Source organism: Macaca nemestrina, chromosome 17, assembly GCF_043159975.1.
Source record: "Macaca nemestrina isolate mMacNem1 chromosome 17, mMacNem.hap1, whole genome shotgun sequence".
In the NCBI taxonomy this organism is placed as follows: domain Eukaryota; kingdom Metazoa; phylum Chordata; class Mammalia; order Primates; family Cercopithecidae; genus Macaca; species Macaca nemestrina.
The window spans coordinates 54,154,252-54,175,184 of record NC_092141.1 but is presented as its reverse complement, the minus strand read 5'-3'; the positions used below and the strand labels follow the sequence as shown (position 1 = coordinate 54,175,184).

The 20,933-nt window shown below is 35.8% G+C and overlaps 1 protein-coding gene across 12 annotated transcripts in view; it reads left to right on the top strand.

Annotated features, from left to right (window-relative positions):
• Nucleotides 1–20,933, top strand: part of LOC105476766 (syntaxin binding protein 4) — a 197,755-nt gene that overhangs the window by 24,540 nt on the left and 152,282 nt on the right. For all 12 annotated transcript variants that reach the window (XR_984222.2, XR_984221.2, XR_984220.2 and 9 more), the window contains 4 exons: nt 5,825–5,931; nt 6,112–6,322; nt 7,288–7,366; nt 14,487–14,578. Coding sequence is in view for 9 of the 12 variants with exons in the window: in XM_011732938.2 (XP_011731240.2) it covers nt 5,825–5,931; nt 6,112–6,322; nt 7,288–7,366; nt 14,487–14,578 (489 nt within the window). In the remaining 3 variants the exon portion in view is untranslated. The remainder of the gene's footprint in view (nt 1–5,824; nt 5,932–6,111; nt 6,323–7,287; nt 7,367–14,486; nt 14,579–20,933) is intronic.

The window sequence follows — 20,933 nt, the reverse complement described above, 5'->3', positions numbered from 1 at the left end:
GATTGCATCGCTACACTCCAGCCTGGGCAACAGAGCGTCTCTAAAAAATAAAAAATAAAAAAACGTATACAAGAGTAATTTTCTAGTGCTTACATTATTTTTAAATATTTTCTCAAGATGGAGAGCTGTATGCATATGCATATTTATTCTTCAAATACAAAATTGATATAACTATTTCAAAACAATGTATTAATAACGATACATTCACTGTATTCTAAATACTGTTTTAACATGTTATAAATTTCTAGTCTGCACAGAATTTCTACATAGTATAATCTGTAGAATAGGAAACACAAACTCATAAGGTTATCTTAATGAAGTTGCTGAACTGAGTAACTGTTAATATTTTTTAAATGCGTATGAATGCTTTAACTTTCTGTAATTTTAACATTATAATGTTTCATAATTAACAATATAGGCAATCTCAAGCTTATAGCTAGATTATATTTCATTTATATTTGCAAATCTTCCAAACTGTAAGGGAGTTATTGGGACTCAGAAGGACTTTTCTTTAATTATTCATGGTTTGCCACCACCCACCCCAAATGTTTTCCTCCTGGAAAATATGAGAATGAAATACTGGTTTAGTAGAAGCAAAATATTATGTTTCTTTGAAAAACATATCCAGAATTCAAATATGGGATATTATGAATACATCTTTTCAGTTCAAGTAGAACCAAGATTTCCTCAGCTCTAAGAACTAGAGGCACCCTATAAATTGAGAACAACTATATTAGTTGCTAAAGTTAAGGAAATAAGAGAGGTCCAAGGCCCTTTTACCTTGTCAGCTAGTCCCGTATCTATCTGGGGTCAATCCTAGACCCTTTTTCTGGCCTAGACACTCCTTTAAGCTTCATACCCATATTCAATTCCCTGATCAACATTTTTGCTTGGACCTCTTAAGGGTATCTCAAACTCAACATTTCTGAAGCTGAACTCATAACATTTACATCACACCATATTCTGCTCATCTCTTCCCAGACAGAGTCTCTTCCAGTTTACCTAGTCTTGGTGAAAGACAGCCAGGTACACAAAGTTAGAAAATTTATTTCCACTCCCATGACACTATTCAATTCATTAACACATACCATTGACTTTCTACTCTCTAAATATCTCTTGAATCCATCAGTCTTCTTGATCTTCATTCTCATCACTGGAGCTTAAACTGTCATCAGTTTTGAATCAGCTCTTTCAGTAACATTGTTTGTTCTCATGCGCCATATCTATTTCCCTCCCAACCTATATCTTACTAATATTTGGTTGCCTACAAGGTTCCATATAGTGTGGCTTCTGCCCTCTCCTTCTCTGGCTCTCTATCACTATGCATTTTCTCAGTTCCTGGAAGGGGCCAATTTTTTTTTCCCATGTCATATGCTGTTCCCTTAGTCTGGAAACAGCACTCCATTTTCTTTCCCGTATTATTTCCTTATCAATTCAAATACTATTGCCTAAGGATTATGTTGCCTGCTTTTCCCCAGTCTAGGCTATGTTTTATTTTTTCTATATATGCTCCTAACTCCTGTTCCTTTCCTTTGTGTCACCTATCTCAGTTTGTAATGATGTATTTATATTTATGATTGTTTAATCAACTCTGCCTGAACCACAAGACAGTGTTTCTTAAAGGCAAGGATGCTCTCTGATTTTATTCACAGGAATGTTGTTGGTCTTTGGTGTGGTGCCTGACACATACATACTTGCTCAGTTTAAATTTAGGAATGAATGGTTCCGTAGTCATTTTGTCACATTTCCGAGGGTTTCTGATCTGCTTATTTACCCTTCCACTGGCACCATTTGGGCTCCACACCAAGGTACTTCCTCCTTGGGCCTTTGTGTCAGATTTCCGACAATACTTTAAAGTTCTCAAATGTTCATTTTTTTTTCTTTCTTTTGTTGCTGGTAACATAGGGAAAGCAGACAGAAATCAAAATCCTCTCTTCAAATCTGATAGTATATTTCATATTTTCTTCAGTTGGTTCTAAGACATACATTAAAACATACACATATAAGCTATGCTTGCACACACACACATATATATATAACATGCATATATCGGTATGTAATATACTTCTGAGTGTGTATATATATGTAACTTTTCCTCTTCTGTCTCTGAAATTATAGGTCTCACAATCAATGTCATCATGTAATTGGTGGCATTGAAGTAGGACATATTTAACTTTCAGAGGAAATCTGTTTTCATGCTGAGCGTAGCGCTGGAACCAGGGCTAAGGCTTTTAGATAAATAGCAGGATCAGGCCTCTGGATGGCAAACTATGAAGCAACCAGTCCCACTGGTGGGAGCTGAAGAAGTAGCAGCCAAGATGGTTCCCTTTGCAGTGTCACTCTCTTTATTCCTTTGCCATTATTATTTCTGTCATAGCTACCCTAAAATCCTCAGACTGTTTCTTGGCCCCCTTTAACCTACTGTGGGCTTCCTGTGTACCTAGCACTGTGCCAGGGAAATAACCATGAAAAGGACAGAGTTCTAGTTCTACCTAACTGAAAGAATCGGTGATTCTGGCCCACTAAAAGAATCATTGCCCCTAGATTGGGAGTTGCTAATTTAGTATATTCTAATGCGAAGGCAGGGAAAAGCGGATGTGTAAACATAAGGACCATACAGATTCAGTGCAATCCTTTAGGTAAGTAAAAGTGTTTTTTGAGCAAAAAGATACAACAATTAAGTAAATCCTGGGGAACTAGAGAAACCTTGCAGCAGAAATAGTGTTTGAATTGGGCTGTGACGTTTAAGTCAGAGTTTATCACAGAGAAGTTGGAGGGTAGATGGTGGCATTCTAGATGGGAATTCACATGTATAAAAACATTGAGGTTCGAAAGACCATGGCTGATTTGAGGCACATTCTCTGAGAGTAGCATGAAGAATTTATATGCTGGTGTGGAAGGTGAATGGTGAAGCTAGAAAAAATAAGCTGCAGTAAATTTGTTGTGCTGGGTTTGGGACGCTGAGGAGTTTCAACTTTTCCTACCAGTTGGCAGCCATCGAAGTTTCTCAATCTGATGAGTAATATAATTAAATTTGCTATCAGTATGAAAATTGTCCACAACAGATATGGAAGTCTCATTTACCTCATCTTATTTAACATCTATAATGTGCTATAATTTACACATGTTACTTCTTATAGCAACCTCGTGTTACATAAATTTATCCCCATTCTACGGCTAAGAAAATGGAGTTTCATAAAAGCTAAACAGCTTCCCTCAGTTCACAATAATAACTGGAGTTAAAAGAAGGTTCCTGTCAGTCTACATCTTGTAAAAGTATAGGAAAGGAATCTTAAGGCTTACAGAAGGACTGTTCCTTAGTATTAGGTATAATGACTTAGTTAAATCAGAATTAGGCTGTATAGATGGTTTCTGATAATATTGAAATGTATTATTTAGAAAACTATATACCAAAGTCATAATATAGAAATGAATAGTACTGGTCTTTTTTAACAGAAGTGTTTACGTGGTCAGGAATATATTATTATTTCAACATCTACATGAATGTCAATGTGAAAGAATTCAGATGTGAAGTTCAACATATGAAAGTGCTTGGCACGTTGCCTCGCATGTCAGGTAGTTGCTCTGTAACTGCTGAATTGAAATCTAGACTGTGTGGAAGAGATCTCAGCATATCTCTGAAGTTAGTATCTTCACATATACATTAATCCAGCTGGGGCAGAATGCACTCGAATGCCAGACTTACAAAAATAGCTTTGTTTTCATTTGCAGGTTCTGACTTTTAAACAGGTTCAGAAATTCACATGATCAGCTGAGATCTTATTCTAGGAGGCAAAGAAAAAAAACTAACTGCTATGAATACTTTTTAGAAAGAAAAAAATATGTAAACACCAGAAGTCATAGTCAGAAGGCATGCTTCTTCTTCTCTTCTCTGACTCTCTTCCTGCCAGAAAATGCTGCTTCAGTACATCAGCGTACTTTAATATAAGATGGGTTAAATTGCCTTCATGTGAACTTTTTCTCTGTACTAACACTGCATGTTATGTTGTCTGACTTTGCTAACTATATTTAATCACATATTTACATAAAATGAAAATTTGTTTTCAAATTATATATAAAATAAAAATATATATGATATATGTATATCATATATATGATATACATATATATATATTTTTTTTTTTTTTTTTGAGGCAGAATTTTGCTTTGTTGCCCAGGCTGGAGAGCAGTGGTGCAATCATGACCTTGACCTCCTGGGCTCAAGTGATCCTCCCACTTTAGCCTCCTGAGTAACTGAGACTACAGACATGTGCCAGCTATTTTTTTTTTTTTTGAAAGGTGGGGTCTGACTATGTTGCCCAGGCTGGTCTCAAACTCCTGGGCTCAAGCAATCTTTCTGCCTTAGCCTCCCAAAGTGTTGGGTGTACAGACGTAAGCCACTGTGGCTTATATATGTTTTATAAGTTGACTCTGTTGGCTTAAGTATTTTAAATAATGTTTACATTTCAGTAGGATAGGGTCATTATGCATCTAGATTATATCATCTTTTACACAGTATTTGAGATATGTTTCTATAAAATCCTTTCATGAATGTTTTATGTCAATTTTGTTGTTTTCCTATGTATTCTTTAGTCGGTGAAAGAGATAGTACTTCATGTCTTTTTAAAAAATAATACCTATTGTTATTTAGCAGTAAAATAACTGTGAATCACCATTATTATAAATAATACAGCTTAGATTAAAGATCAGTATCCAAGGGATATATTTTAGTAGATAAGACTAAAGAAAGATGTTTTCTTGAATTTGTGAAAGTTACTTAAGTACCATCAAGGTGAAAATCTCCCTTTTTAACCATATAAGCTTTTTCTGTAGTTTTAAAAATAATGGTTTCTACCACTGTACTAATTAATGATAAATAGGGAAATACCTTAGGAGCTGTAAAAGAAGAAAGCTTATTTTTATTTTCTGGTTTGAATGAAAAGAAAAGACAAAAACTGGGAAACTTATCTAACAACTACATTAACTCTTGTTCCTGATATGCTCTGTCGTATTCAGTTAGGCTAGCTATGAGCAAGCCAGGCCTTAGCAAAGGCAACACCAGGCAGCCAGTTAGAATTGTCATTATTAGCAGGACATGGCTAACAATATATGCACAGCCAACTAGGCCTTAATCGCAGGTCTAGTAAAAAAGATGATGCTGAAATACGGGTAGGATCAATATAATTAAAATCCTTGGCCAGGCGCAGTAGCTTTCACCTGTAATCCCGGAACTTTGGGAGGCCGAGGTGATCCTAGGCTTGAGCCCAGGAGTTTGAGACCAGCCTAGGCAATGTTATGAGACCTCATCTCTACAAAAAATTTTGAAAATTTAAAAATTTTGTTAAAAAAAGACCCTTGACTAAAGTTTTTAAAATTTCATTGTGGGATAACTGCACATTGAACAGTTTGGTGGGAGGAAATATGTAGGAATGCAGAGAAATTAAAGTAAATGAGTTTTGTATTCTGAAATAATCCCACAGTTATTTGGCCCACTTTATCACAGAGTCAGAGCTTGATCAGCCTCATAGTGCTCAGTTTTTAAAACAGGTCCCTTTTCCTGGTATACTGGCCTATGTCCTACCTGCCATATTCAGAATTCTTTAGCATGTAAATTTATTCATGGAATGCATGAACCATTCCATTTTACTCATATATATTACTAAACCAGACTTTAATCAAGACATTTTGCTACTGAGATTGTCTAAGATTTTACTTTTTACTCTTTTTGAAGGTGTTCTTCACAAAAACTTTTCATTGCTTTAATTGCATCAATTTTTTTTAAATACCTCATTAGTTCCTTTATAAATGTTACTGTTTTTGTTAGGATGGTCGTTTGAAACCAGGAGATCAACTTGTCTCAGTCAACAAGGAATCTATGATTGGTGTATCATTTGAAGAGGCAAAAAGCATAATTACCAGAGCCAAGTTGAGGTAACTATACTACCCATGGGATAGAATGAGTCATTTAAGATATCTCCTTGGAAGCAGTAATTTAAGATGTGTTAAGTACTTTATAAGAAATATTTTTTAATAACATTTGAAACATTATCTTGGAATTCAGTTGTACTGTATTCATAGCATATCCATAAAGTGATTTCTTTTTAATACTAGGTCAGAATCTGCTTGGGAGATAGCATTCATCAGACAAAAATCCGACAACATTCAGCCAGAAAATCTGTCATGTACATCACTTGTAGAAGCTTCAGGAGAATATGGACCTCAAGCCTCAACATTTAGTTTTTTTTCTTCTTCTCCTGAAATACTAATCCCAAAGACCTCATCCACTCCCAAAACAAATAATGCCATTTTACCTTCTTGTGAGGTAAGTCAGGTAATCTTAAATTTATGTATGTACTCCATAAATTCCCTATACATTTTTACATTGGTTATATACATATAGAATTATTTCAGTAAAATTGTTAACAAATTAATATTTCTTTGAAAGTGTTTTTATTTTTTTCTATTTAAAATTTTGATGCTGTGTTTTCAATAAACATATTTTAAGTCAGCATGTCCTGTGGCCAGAAGCATGATGGGTTAGAAAATACCAGCATGACGAAATAGTTCCACAAAGATATGCCTAGATATCACTCAAAACTATGTTAGGAATGTCATATTTAGTTTCAGTTGGTTTAGTTATTTGCCATTTCTGTTCTCTGCGTGACTGAAGTCAGGCCATCTTCCTTTTGTTCCTTAGCTTCTTTCCCACACAGTGAGGCTAATCCCAGGCTAATCCAGTCTAAGAGGGTATTGCACCTTCATGCGTGCTATAGTCCACCCAAGTAGAATCACACAAAATGGGCAATTTCTATATCAGAATTAACATACTCAATTACTAACTGCTATACTGTCCTAACAAATTACAGTTATAGAATAAAGTGTGTATTATTTATGTCTGTGTTAGCTGTAAAATAGGGAACTTATGCTTTTAGTCAGTAGAATAAAATTCGTCAAAGGTAACTTCAGTCTCTGGTACATGCTGAACAGAGACAGAGTATACGATTTTCTGTCAGCCCCTTATACTTTGTCACTTGCAGCTATAATACTTTTAAAAGACAACATGTGTGGCCTTATATTTTGTTATCCTTGGATGTGGTAGAGCTGAAAGCAATTGTTACCTTTAATTCTGAATTGCTTTGTTTGAAGATGCATATACCAAAATTTTAGAGGGTTCATGTTTGAGGGACAATTACTTTAATCTCTGTAACCATTCTTTTTATGTTAACATGGGCTTCAAGTGACCTACTTTAGTAAATGACATTGCATGTTCCTCATTTTCTTTCACAGATAAAAACTGGATACAACAAAACAGAACAGATTCCAATTACTTCTTCAGAAAACTGTTCTGTGGGTTTGTCTAATACAGGTAAATACACGTTTAATTTTTCTTTCCTGTTTTTTTTTTTTTTTCAATTCTCTCTCAATGAGGAGTATGTAATGTGACTTAAGACTTCGAAGAAGGGTGAATTATGTCTTTGTTCCTTCAGTGAATGAAAAAGTAAAAATAATGTCTTTATGTTGGTCCCTGTTAAAATATGACTTTTATTAGAAATTTCCCTGGACAAAGAGTTGAAATTTCAAAAGATGCATTGTCATAACAGTGTTTATAAAGCTATAATAATTCATGAATTGTTTAAATCAAATAATGAAAAGTCTTCTATAAAGATCAAGATTAGGTTGCCGTGTCCTTTTAGTGCAATACTGATGAGGCATATTAAATACACCTTTCAGAAAACACATTATAGAAGGGAGCATACCTTAAGAAATGTGTCTTGTTTTTTTGGAAGAAATCATATGGATATCAATCAGAAAGGATGTCAGTATTGTTAATTCATTATTATTGATTCTTAATTACCATAAAATGATTTACTGACTTTTTAAAACAATAAAGCATTAATTATCTAAGCCAAGTGTAAAATAAGGATTTTTATTTGGCTGTAAGGTGTTTACAGGATCAATATCAAGAAAAAGTCCCCTGAAATTATCTCCAAAAGTTAAACACAACGATAAAAAGACTAAACATAACTGAAAAACTAATTATATATGCCTAATTATAATGCAAATTTTTACCTGTATATTTTAGTTTTGTTTTAATAGCATTATTCATATAAGAACAGAAAAATAAGGAAGCATTAATTTAAATTAAATAGCAACCAATCTTTTTTTTGAGACAGATTCTCGCTCTGTCGAAGCTCTGCCTCCTGGGTTTACGCCATTCCCCTGGCTCAGCCTCCCGAGTAGCTGGGATTACAGGTGCCTGCCACCATGCCCAACTAATTTTTTGTACTTTTAGTAGAGACGGGGTTTCACCGTGTTAGCCAGGATGATCTTGATTTCCTGACCTCGTGATCTGCCTGCCTCAGCCTCCCAAAGTGCTGGGATTACAGGCATGAGCCACTGCTCCCAGCCCAATAGCTGCCAATCTTTACAGGAGTTTATACTATATTCCACAGTGGTTTACTCCGATTTGGGGTGGTATTTACCAGTGGGTTAATAGCAATCTTCAGCCATGAGTTATATTTGCTTTTACTTAGATTTATTGACCCTTAGAAACTTTATAGTATTATTCCTCTTACATAATTAATTTCCAGTCTCTGGATGTACTATATTTATTTTAAACTGGGAACCCATATGAGAAGAAAAAGACAAATGAAACAGTCATGAGATGAACATCAAAATTGCTGGATGATGGAAGTCAGAATCCTTTATTCCTTGATTATATTATAAATTATTAATAATTATATAACATGTTTTTAACTTTTAAAGTAATTAAACTATTCAATGCCTCTTTTAACCTTTTATTCAGTAAGGATTTACTGTGTTATATAGAATACAGTACAATGGGATTTATGAAGAAATTAGGATATTTTCTGTGAGATACTTAATAGTATATTGTGAAATAAAACATGGGGCTAAAAATTCTAATTATTCAAATTAGGAAACATTCTAATTTATATGCATGTGTTTGTTTATAGATGTGTATGTATGTTTATTTTATCAAGCAGCTACTATTTGCAGTTTTTTGTGTTAATCGGAGCAGGATGTGGGTGGTTTTGTTACTCTAAAAACCATTCTGTCTTGTGGATAAATAACACATTTAAACAAATTATGTAAAGACATGAACATAGAGGCCTAAGGAAAGAAGTAGTGAGTGCTATGAGTATGGTATAAGGAAGGCACAGTGGTTACCACCAGACTCTGGATACAGACTCAGTGTTCAAGTTCTTGCTTTCATCTTATTAACTCTGTAAACTTGAAAGAATTACAAGTTTACACGGAGTTGTTATGAGGATTAAACAAGATCATGCATGTCAAGCACTTATCTTGTAATTAGTGCATAGTATATGCCTACTAAATTTTCCTGTTACTAATAATACAGAACCTATAGCTTAGAGTATAGCTCAGATAATATTCTAGGTCGTGTTTATAGAGCAGAAGGAAAAGCTTCCAATTCTTGATTCAATTTTATGTCCTCCCCTTGACCCCAAAAACTAGTATATAATAAGGAATCTGTCACAATATGCAGAAATTAAGAAAAATTTCTTGTCAAAAGTCAGACATTATCCATATCTTGAAAAACGTGGTAAACATCAATTGATAACTGAACACAGGAGATCGTTTCAAGTTAAGGAAGCACCACAAATGAAAGAACTAAGGATGAACTAGAGGTCAGATGACTCTAAGAGTCAGGTGTGATTAGAACAGAGATCTTGTTAACAGTAAATAATCTCAGGTAAATTTATACCAGTCGCTGTAAGAACAGTGGTAGATTTTGTAGTAGAAAAATAGGTTAGTGAAAAATATATTTAAGTAAGTTATAGGTAAAGTAAATGCTAAAATACAATTAAGATGGAACATTTTTCTAGAGTAGAAATTGTGTCAACTCAGTCTCATTTTCTTCTACATAAATGTGATAGGCAAGATATTTCTGGGGAGTGGAAAAAAGGTAAATTCACCTCTAAATTATCTCTAGATAATTTATATATATTGTGATTTGTATGTTATAAGTACCTAATTATAGATGGTTACAAATCAGAAATTAACCATCACTTCTAGATTCCTTCAGTTACCTGATACTAATTCAAAAAATATAAACAAATTTTAATGTTAACCTCAACAAAAGTAAATGTAATTAGATAGTTCTATGTCTGTTCTTATCTAAAAATCATCCCAAAGTGTAAAAATTGGTTAGAATTTTAAAAATCCACATAATATTTAAATGTTTTCAAAAATGATGCTATTACAGAAATTTATTTCAAAATCCAGAGTTGTTCACTAGTGCCGTATATAAGTTGAATATCACGTCTGTAATCCCAGCACTTTGAGAGGCCGAGATGGGCAGATCAGTTGAGGTCAGAAGTTCGAGACCAGCCTGACCAACATAGTAAAACCTCATCTCTACTAAAAATGCAAAAAAAGAAATTAGCCAGGCATGGTGGTACATGCCTGAAGTCCCAGCTAGTCGGGAAGCTGAGGCAGGAGAATTGCTTAAACCCGGAAGGCAGAGGTTGCAGTGAGCTGAGATTATGCCACTGCACTCCAGCCTGGGTAACAGAGCGAGACACCATCTCAAAAAAAAAAAGAATTGTTGCATGAAGAAATAGTCATTATTTTAACTTTACTAATAGTGTAAAGACTTAATTCCTTTAGACCAAGTCTTTTGAAACTGAAATAAAGTAGTTATGGGAAAAAATATCCATTCAGAGTTCGTGGTATTAAGTAAATTGTATTGATCCTTTCCTTACAAAACATTCCTTTTCTTCTGCTGCTACAAAGAGGATAGGAACAGAAGATCTGAGAGGAGCCAGGCATGGTGGTTCACACCTATAATCTCAGCACTTTGGAAGGTCGAGATGGGAGAAATCACTTGAGCCCAGGGGTTCAAGACCAGCTTGGGTAATATTGCGAGACCCTGTTTCTACAAAAATTAAAAAATTAGCTGGACATGGTGGCATGCACCTGTGGTTCCAGCTACTTGGGAATCTGAGGTGGGAGGATCACGTGAGCCCAGGAGGTCAAAGTTGCAGTGAGCTATGTTCAGGATACTGCACTCCAGCCTGGGAGACAGAGCAAGACCAAGACGCTGTCTCTAAAGAAAGGAGAAGGAGGAGGAAGGGGAAGGAGGAGGAGAAGGAGAAGGACAAGAAGGAGAGAGATCCAAGAGAATAATAAGCGATACTTGGAAAAACTCACTCCCCCAGAGAGGAGCAAATAAAGAGCTTGGGGCTGGGATAGAGAGATGTCATTGGCAGATGAGGAAAACTGTCTGTGAGGGGCTTTCAGGTAAAGCTACTCTGAATTGACGAAGTATGCTGGAGTTATACACAGACCTTCTTAAGGTTTTAACTCAAAAGTAAAGGTGTAAGTTGTCTGGAAAAAGATTTTGTTAAGCCCTGATTGCATATTGTTAAATGAAGGTTAGTATAATTTTACATTGAATCTCCTTATAACACAGTGTCTCTGTGTTGATATTAATAATACTGTATACGTTTTCACAGTAGTTTTCTATGATATTGTTGATCTTCTAACTCCTATGAGGCAATCTGGTTTATTCCTCCAACTTTGTAGATGAGCAAACCCATTATTAAAGATGTTGAACACATTTAAGAACATTGGTCTGGAGTCACAAGAGATTAGACTCCTAACATTATCATGTACTAGCTATGTGACCTAGGCTAATTTCTTTACCTTTTCCTGCCTTGGTCTTTTATCTTTGGGATGGGAATAATAACATCTGTGGTCACTGTGAAGATTAATGAGCTTATATAGGTACATAGTTTACTGTTTAGATAGAAGATAGGAGCTTCTGTTCTTTTCACTGTTAGATATAGCATTTTTTTTTTTAACGGAGTCTCTCTCTGTCGCCCAGCCTGGAGTGCAGTGGCACAATCTCAGCTCACTGCAAGCTCTGCCTCCCGGGTTCACGCCATTCTCCTGCCTCAGCCTCCCCAGTAGCTGGGACTACAGGCACCCGCCACCACGCCTGGCTAATTTTTTGTATTTTTAGTAGAGACGGGGTTTCACCGTGTTAGTCAAGATGGTCTCGATCTCCTGACCTCATGATCCGCCCGCTTTGGCCTCCCGAAGTGCTGGGATTACAGGCATGAGCCACTGCACCCGGCCAATATAGCAAATTTTTATGCTTAGATGTAGGAAAACGTGAGAACACATTCCTCAGTATGTCAATGTTGTAAGTGTTCCTGTCTCACCTTCTCTCATTCTCCTCTCTTCCCCTTGCTCTCCCCTCTGCAACTCTTTCAATTACTTAACACTTGAAATGAATAATTCAAGCCCAAGTTTAGTCTTTGAGACCATAATCAGGTTCACTTGGGTCCACCTAGTGTTAATGTGCCTTAATTGCAGGCCAAACACCAAGCTGGAAGTCGTTGGACAAGCTTCACATATCCAAACCTTAAAGGATGAAAAATAAAGTTATCTGCTGGTTGGTCTTCCATATCATTCCACTCCATGCTGATCTTTATACTACACTTTAGGTTTGGCATAGAATTTCTCTTAGGAGAGGAAAAAAATTACATGTATGTGTATAAAAAAATTATATGTATATATACACACACATACACATATATGTGTGTATATGTATATGTGTGTATATGTATGTGTATATATATGCATACCCACATATGTATGTGAATATATGTGTATGTATGTGTGTATATATATATACACTATGTATATATTATTTTTAATTTCATAGCCAACAATTAGGTATGATTACAAAGGAGATTCACTTACTTTTATCAGAATTGTAAAAATTCTATTTAATACTAAAATCAGTCTTTTTCAAAGTTTAATTCCATTTGAAGCTAAAAGTCAGCATCCATTTTTTTATGATCTTGACACCTATAAGCTATATTAAAGATTTTACATAGAATGTTAAGGATGTGTTAAAGGTTTAGAGGAAGACTATTTATTTTCATATGCACTTCTTATATTCTTAAGAGAATGCAAATCATTTTGTACTTAGAGACAGATGCTCTGAGAAATTTTAAAAAATTAAAACACTGCATAAAGATGTGACATTTTCCAAAGATTTTTCTTCTTCCTCTTGTTTCTATGTAGAACTAGTAAAATATCATTTAAAAGTGTATTTAGAATAGTGGCAATTTAGATAGTAAGATCAACATGAATTACAGGAATTTGTTTTACAAACTTTGGCATATTAAAACATACAGTATTTCAAGTTCTGGTCTTTTGTAGCATCTTTTTTATTCATGCAATAAGGACAAAGGCTCGTTTAAATAATCAGGGTATATTGAGAAGATGTAGGAAAATGGATAAGAAGTGTATGACTTTTAGCTCTTGAAAATTCATTTATGCAGGCCGGGCGCGGTGGCTCAAGCCTGTAATCCCAGCACTTTGGGAGGCCGAGACGGGCGGATCACGAGGTCAGGAGATCGAGACCATCCTGGCTAATATGGTGAAACCCCGTCTCTACTAAAAAATACAAAAAACTAGCCGGGCGAGGTGGTGGGCGCCTGTAGTCCCAGCTACTCGGGAGGCTGAGGCAGGAGAATGGCGTAAACCCAGGAGGCGGAGCTTGCAGTGAGCTGAGATCCGGCCACTGCACTCCAGCCTGGGCGACAAAGCGAGACTCCGTCTCAAAAAAAAAAAAAAAAAAAAAAAAAAAAAGAAAATTCATTTATGCTACTTGAAATGTAACCTGTCTTTAAAATAAGAGATAAGATTTTTAGCTCAAAGTACAGAATCTATATAATACTTTATGTGCAAACTTGAAATGACTTGCATTTATGTTTTTTTTCCAGAGTACTTCCAGAATTCACATCACAAAACACTTTTACCACTTGAAAAAATATCAACATCTTTGAACAAAAAGACTTTTTATCTTTTTAAGGCATTGTGGTGATGTAGTAGTGGTGGGATGTATGTTTGTCTTTTAAGTTAATATATCTTTGGGACTTCACAATGCATAATTGGCTACTCTTGTATCTTAGGACTTAAGTGAAGACAGCTTATATAAAAAATTTAGACTTAAAAAAATTATGAAAACTGGCCGGGTGCGGTGGCTCACTCCTGTAATCCCGGCAGTTTGCGAGGCCGAGGGAGGCGGATCACCTGAGGTCAGGAGTTTGAGACCTGCCTGGCCAACATAATGAAACCCTGTCTCTAACTAAAAATACAAAAATTAGCCAGGCGTGGTGGCATGCACCTGTAGTCCCAGCTACTCGGGAGGCTGAGGCGGGAGAATCGCTTGAATGCGGGAGGCGGACATTGAGCCAAGATCACGCCACTGCACTCCAGCCTGGGTGACAGAGTGAGACTCCGTCTCAAAAGAAAAAAGAAAAGAAAAGGAAAAAAAAAAAAAAAGTTACGAAAACAAAACTAAAAGCTGCCAACTGATTAGCTAGAATTATTTTTGAACAGCAGGAACTCAGAACGTATCCTGTCAAATGAAAATTTCTATTCCAATTAAGTTCCCAATTAATGTGCACCCTGTTGTCTCTTAGATGTTGCTTCTGCCTGGACTGAAAATTATGGACTACAAGAAAAGATCTCCCTAAATCCCTCTGTTCGCTTTAAGGCAGAGAAACTGGAAATGGTAAATCCTTTAAATTTTCATTTTTCTTCCGTAAGACAAAAACAGGAAAGAAGTACTCTCCTTCTTTGAGAGGATAAAGTACTGGAGTCATTAGTTTCTTGAAGTTACTTATTTACAATTAAATGAATGGCAGTTTGGATTTAAATTATTTAATTCACATTTGAATTTGGTAGTTCATGTTGGTTCACTAGTACAAAATAGAAATAAAATCTTTCATAATTAAATTGGTATTTGGATCAGTTTTCTCCTCTGAGAATAAGACAAATATGATTTTTACAGTCTAGAATGTATGCAAAGATGTAACAAATTATGGCAAAGTAGATGAGGCTTCATAGATAATGGCAATAAATGCAATCAAGTAATAGTCCATTATTCAATTTTTTTAAGTAAAGAGAAACAAAATTTTAAAGAACAAAATAGTCAGATGTCTACTAAATAGAAAGATGGTGGCAATATACTAAAGCACTAAAAAATAGTCCTGGGGAAAGTGGAACATTGAGACTCTGATGTAAAAGAAACTTAAGATAATTAAAAAAGAAAAAGTAAAGGCAGAAAAGCACTCAGAAGCATTTCTTATCAGGTTACCAGGGATCTGAAGGGAAAAATAAGCCACTTTTTTTTTTTTTTTTTTATGTAAAATGGATATACTGCTGAAAGTCCACAACCTCTACCTTCCTGTCAGTTTTTAAGGATAAAGCATTTTTACATTTTAGGAAGAGTATAAAAATGCATAGCTAAAATAAAGTACACCGTCTGTTTATTCCTATATCCATACCTTTGCTTGGTCCTATGATAGTCCTTTCTCATTGCCAATTTAAATCTTATCTAAATTCTAACTCACACAGGGGAGAAAAGATTTCTCACCCATCGGTAGATTCATGGCCCAAACACCTATAACAAAAGACAGATTAACAAGAAAATAGCATGCAGATTTATTTAATGTATGTTTTACATGACATGAGAACCTTCAGAAATGAAAACCCAAAGAAACAGGGAAAACTGTATTTTTATGAACAGTCATACAAAAGTGTAGTTGGAGCACAAAAGGGTGTAATCTAATGGTAATAAACTGGGGGGAGCATAGCAAGGCCTGGTTGTTCAGATTCTTAACATCTCTGTGTCTACAGAGTTGAAGATACTTCCTTTCCTCTGGGTATAGGGAGGACCTCTCTGGAATGAGGGTCTTTTAATCTGCTTTTAGGGGAGGATCAGCTGGGTTTTATGGCCCACTTCAGGGAAGAAAAGGTGAGAGAAGGTAAGAAAGACCTTCCTGCTTCTGCCATTTTCTTAAACACCAAAGTGCCGTACTTTGAGGCAGGATGTCCTGGATTTTGTCATTCAATTCCATCTCCTTCATTCAGACTTTGCTAACTCTTATAGTTCAGACCAACATTACCTTCTTTTGCACATTAATAGCACTTACCTTCACTTTTTGGTGCCCTGTAATCTTTTCAATATCTTGTTTTATCAATGAAATTTTAAGTGTCTTCACCACAGACCCTGTAGTACCTATTAGTGTTTAAATAGCTGGTTTGTGCTCCATAAAATTTTCCAGTTAATTAGATACTTGAGATGTTTCCTTTATACTTTCAAAATCCTGAGTATCTTTTGTAACATGTGTTTCTGTTTGTGGCTAAAATGTAAGTTCTGGCTAACGCTTGGTCTGCAATCAGTTAATAGTAACATTTTCAAAAATAGAGTGTTTGAAGTTTAAAAGCATGACTGTTACATTTCTAAAAATGAATAATTATTCAATGATATTGATTTAGTATACATTTCTGAACATCCAAGATGTTCATTCTTCTGGATAAGGAGAAATTTATCCAGCTAATTGCTTTACCTGACAGACTTTGTTATTTTACTTAAATTTTTCTAGCACATGATATTATTTTTAACCTGATTAATATTCTTAGAGGTATGAAAATCAAAATTTGTATTGATTCTGAGAAATATGAGTTGCTTGGCCATTAAATCCGAATTCCAGTTTTGGTTCCACTTTAAGCCTAAACAAATTATTTTTGTGGAAAAGTAAAATGCCAGTTTTACATCAAAGAAACCCACATTTGATATAAATTCTGCCTCTGCTCTTAATTAAGATAGACTTGTTAATTTTACTTAGTAGAGCATTCTTTTTTTTAGAATCTGAAATTATATTTATCTTAATAACTTTTTTCCTAAAATCTACATTAGCGTCTATCCACCCAAATTATTTCTTGAGCTACTCTTCTTGTTTTGCATAGTTACATATTAATGTCATAATATCAGTATCACCTCAGCTTGAAATAGGTCCTTCTCTTGGTTGCTACTTTGTAGACAGATTCAACTTTATTGTCCATTACATTTTAACATATTCCTATTCAGTAATAAATATGGCCAATATGATCAGGTATTTAAAATAAAATAAATTAGTATACATTTTTCATCTTCTATAAACATTACATGTGGCAGCTCGAAAACTGGTGTTTTAATAAAATTTCACAAGGAAAGGATGTTTGCTAATTATGAATTTATTAAGTAATTAGCCTACCTGGTACAATTTTTAAGGAAAGCAGAGAGGTTAGAATTTGATTAAGGAAATTACCTGTCAAGACAATGTCATATATATATACACACACACACGCATACATGACAAACATGTATGTTCAGACATATGTATATATACATGTGGCATTGTCATGAAGTCTTTTATATTTTATTGGTTTAAGTAGAGAAATTTATAACACTGAACTAGTTATTTAATTCCTTGTCCATAAAATGGATTTACATTTGTCTCTTTCTATGAATACTCTGAGAATGATTTAATATACAGATATTTTAATGTTATTTCAGCATAGTTATTTGTAGTGATACATTGTATCAAAATATGAATAGGATATGTCTCATTTGATCCTAATATTAAACTTAAAAATATGCATTATAAACTTAGCAAATAGGGATACAATTTATTGCTTGGCTTGAAATCCAAATATCGTACCTCTGCATTATCCGTATATTTATACCTATGGAAGATGCTTTGGGATATGGATGCCATTTCACTGGTATTTACTTTTACCTCTTGCCATTTCTGTAACATTTCAAGAAAACTGTAGAGAGCAATGACATACCCAATGTTAATGAAATGTTCTTTGTATTAGGCTGAAAGGTGTGTGACTAATATTGTAACAAAGTAATTTTTAAAATTCATCATTCAGACATCAGAAAAACTTCAGTACATTTATTTGTCTAATTAACAAACTTTTATTTTTGCTTCAGGTTAAAAGATGACCTTAGTCATTTAATAAATTATTGGAACCAATTTATTTTACTTTTTTCCCCATACATACTGTGCTTACATATGAGACCTACTTTTTGATAAAACATGTTACTTCCAACTTAAATGTAAGAGCTTACCTAACATGACATGTGGTATTCATCTAGTGTGAACTTTCAACAAAACTCATTTATTACTAAGCTTAGCTCTAGATCAGTGTACACTGTAGTTAATTGCATTATGTAATTTTATTATTACTTATGTAAGAATTACCATATATTGAGCACCTTCTGTGACAGACTATTTGCATTATTTTTATAAAATTTTTTTATTTCTTTATATTAAAACATTCATCCTGTACAAGAATGTATTATACACATACAGTTTAAAGAATAATAAAGCAAACACATATTTACCCATCGCCCAACTTAAGAATCAGAACCTTTGACGTTGCTAATGTATTTCTTCTTGATCATATGTACCTGTCCCCAAAAGAGGGGAAATTTTGAGTTCGTCATTTCTGTATTTTTTTAAAATTTTCACTTATTTTAAATATTGTGGGATCAAAGAGTTTATTTTCTTTTCTTTTTCTTCCCTTTTTTTTTTTTTTTTTTTTTTTTTTTTGGCAGTTGCAAGATTTAATAGAGTGAAAACAGAGCTCCCATAGAAAGGGAGGGGACCCAAAGAGGATAGCCGTTGGCAGCTTGAATGCCTGGGTTTATATCCCGATCATTGTCCCTCCTGCTGTACTCTCAGACGACAGATGATTGGCTATTTCTTTACCTCCTGTTTTTGCCGAATTAGCATTTTAGTGAGCTTTCTTTACTACCTGATTGGTCGGGTGTGAGCTAAGTTGCAAGCCCTGTTTTTAAAGGTGAATGCGGTCGCCTTCCCAGCTAGAATTAGGGATTCTTAGTCGGCCTAGGAAATCCAGCTATTCCTGTCCCTCAGTCCCCCTCTCAACAGGAAAACCCAAGTGCTGTTGGGGAGGTTGGCTGACGACCGCTCTAACTGCTTCCTGCTGAATTGGGGTGTAATAGGGGTTGTGCAGTTGAGATTTCCTCGGGAGGGTTGACTTCGATGTCATTAACATCGGAGCATGGGCTAGCAGGCCTGTCCAGGGGTCTGTGGTAGATCTTAGTCATGGACTGCATCAGGGGCTCCATTTGAAGAACCATTTGTAGTTTTACAGCTTCGATTCTGGAAGAGACAAACTTAACAAGAAGGTTGAAGATACACGGATTGAAATGTATAACCTGCAGTGCAGGGGATTATTTCTTTGGCACACTTCACAGTGTGCCATTGGTTAGCTGCAGGTGAAAGTATTTTTCCTTCTTCGGTGGCTAGCCACCCTGAGGGGAGGAAACTGTGTCCTCGTGAGGTTCCCCATTCTATTTCTTCTTCTGAGTACTGGGGCTTGGTTTCCCAGAGGGGATGACCCCATACTAGGGGTCCTTCTATAAGCATTTCTAATGGAGGATCCTGCCTTGTGGCTCTTTTTGCTTCAATATCTGTTTGGCTGTTCCCTTTTATTTCCCTTTCCTTTCTGATGACCCCAGCTGTGTAAGACTGCCACCTCTTTAGGTTTCTGTATAGCCAATAATAATCTCCTGATGGCTTCCTGATGTTTGATAGGTGTTCCCTCAGAAGTTAGGAATTCCCTTTCTCTCCATATTGCCTCATGGGCATGGAGGACTAGGTAAGCATACTTAGAGTCTGTATATATATTTACCCTTTTTCTTTCTCCTAATTTTAGTGCCCGAGTGAGGGCTATTAGTTCTGCCAGCTGAGCACTAGTTCCTGGAGTGAGGGGGTTACTTTCAAGTATTCTATTATCACTGACCACTGCATACCCCGCTTTCTGAAGTCCTTTTTCTACAAAGGAACTTGCATCAGTATACAAGTTGAGGTCGGGATCAGTCAAGGGAACCTCTAGAAGGTCCCCTCCAGTGGCGTAGGTTTGAGCAATTGTTTTTTGATAGTTATTCTATCTTTTCTTCATTGTCTGGAAGAAATGTGGCTGGGTTAAGAGTTGCACAAGTGCGCAGTTGCAGCACTGGCCTTTCAAGTAATAGAGCCTGATATTTAAGTGAATGGTTGTCTGACAGCCACAAGTCTCCTTTAGCAGTGAGTATGCTGTTCACATCATGAGATGTCCACACAGTAAGATCTCTTCCCTGTATTATTTTAACTGCTTCAGATACTAAGACTGCTACTGCCACCCCTTCCCGTAAACAATGAGGCCAACCCTTTGCCACTACATCAATTTCCTTACTCAGGTATGCCACGGGTTGCAAGCTCATCCCTTGGACCTGTTTAAGGACTCCTAGAGCTATTTGTTTTTTTCTGTGACATATAAAGAAAAGTCTTGCCCTGTTGGCAAGCTTAACACTGGAGCTTGGGTTAAGGCCTTCTTTAGGGTCTGGAAAGCCACTTCTGCTTCAGGTGTCCATCTTACTAAATGGGTATTGGCTTTCTGAGTTTCCTTAATTACTGAATATAATGGCCTTGCTATTTCACCGTACCTAGGAATCCATATTCAGCAGAAGTCTGTTATGCCAAGGAACCCTCTTAGTTGCTTTAGGGTTTTGAGATGAGGATAAGGCGGTATAGGGAAATTTAAGAGCGCTTGGGTGGCTTGATGGCACACGGTTTCTGAACAGACGGCTAAAAGTAAATCATCCATATATGGAAGGATAATCATGTCCAGGTGTGAGAACTGGCTCAAGTCTTGGGCTAATGCCTGGCCAAATAGATGGAGGCTATCCCTGAACCCTCGGGATAAAACAGTACAGGTGAGTTGAGACACTGGGTTCTAAGGATCTTCAAAGGGAAACAAGAATTGAGAGTCAGGATGTATAGGAATGCAGAAAAATGCATCTTTAAGGTCCAGGACTGTAAACCACTCTGCTTCCTCTGGTATTTGGGAAAGCAGAGTATGAGGGTTAGGTACAGCTGGGTATAGAGGGACAATGGCCTCATTGATAATCCTGAGATCTTGCACTAACTTCCACTGTCCGTTGGGTTTCTGTACTCCTAAAATTGGAGTATTACAGGGGATATTGCATGGTTTTACTAGACCTTGGGCTTTTAGGTCCTTAACAG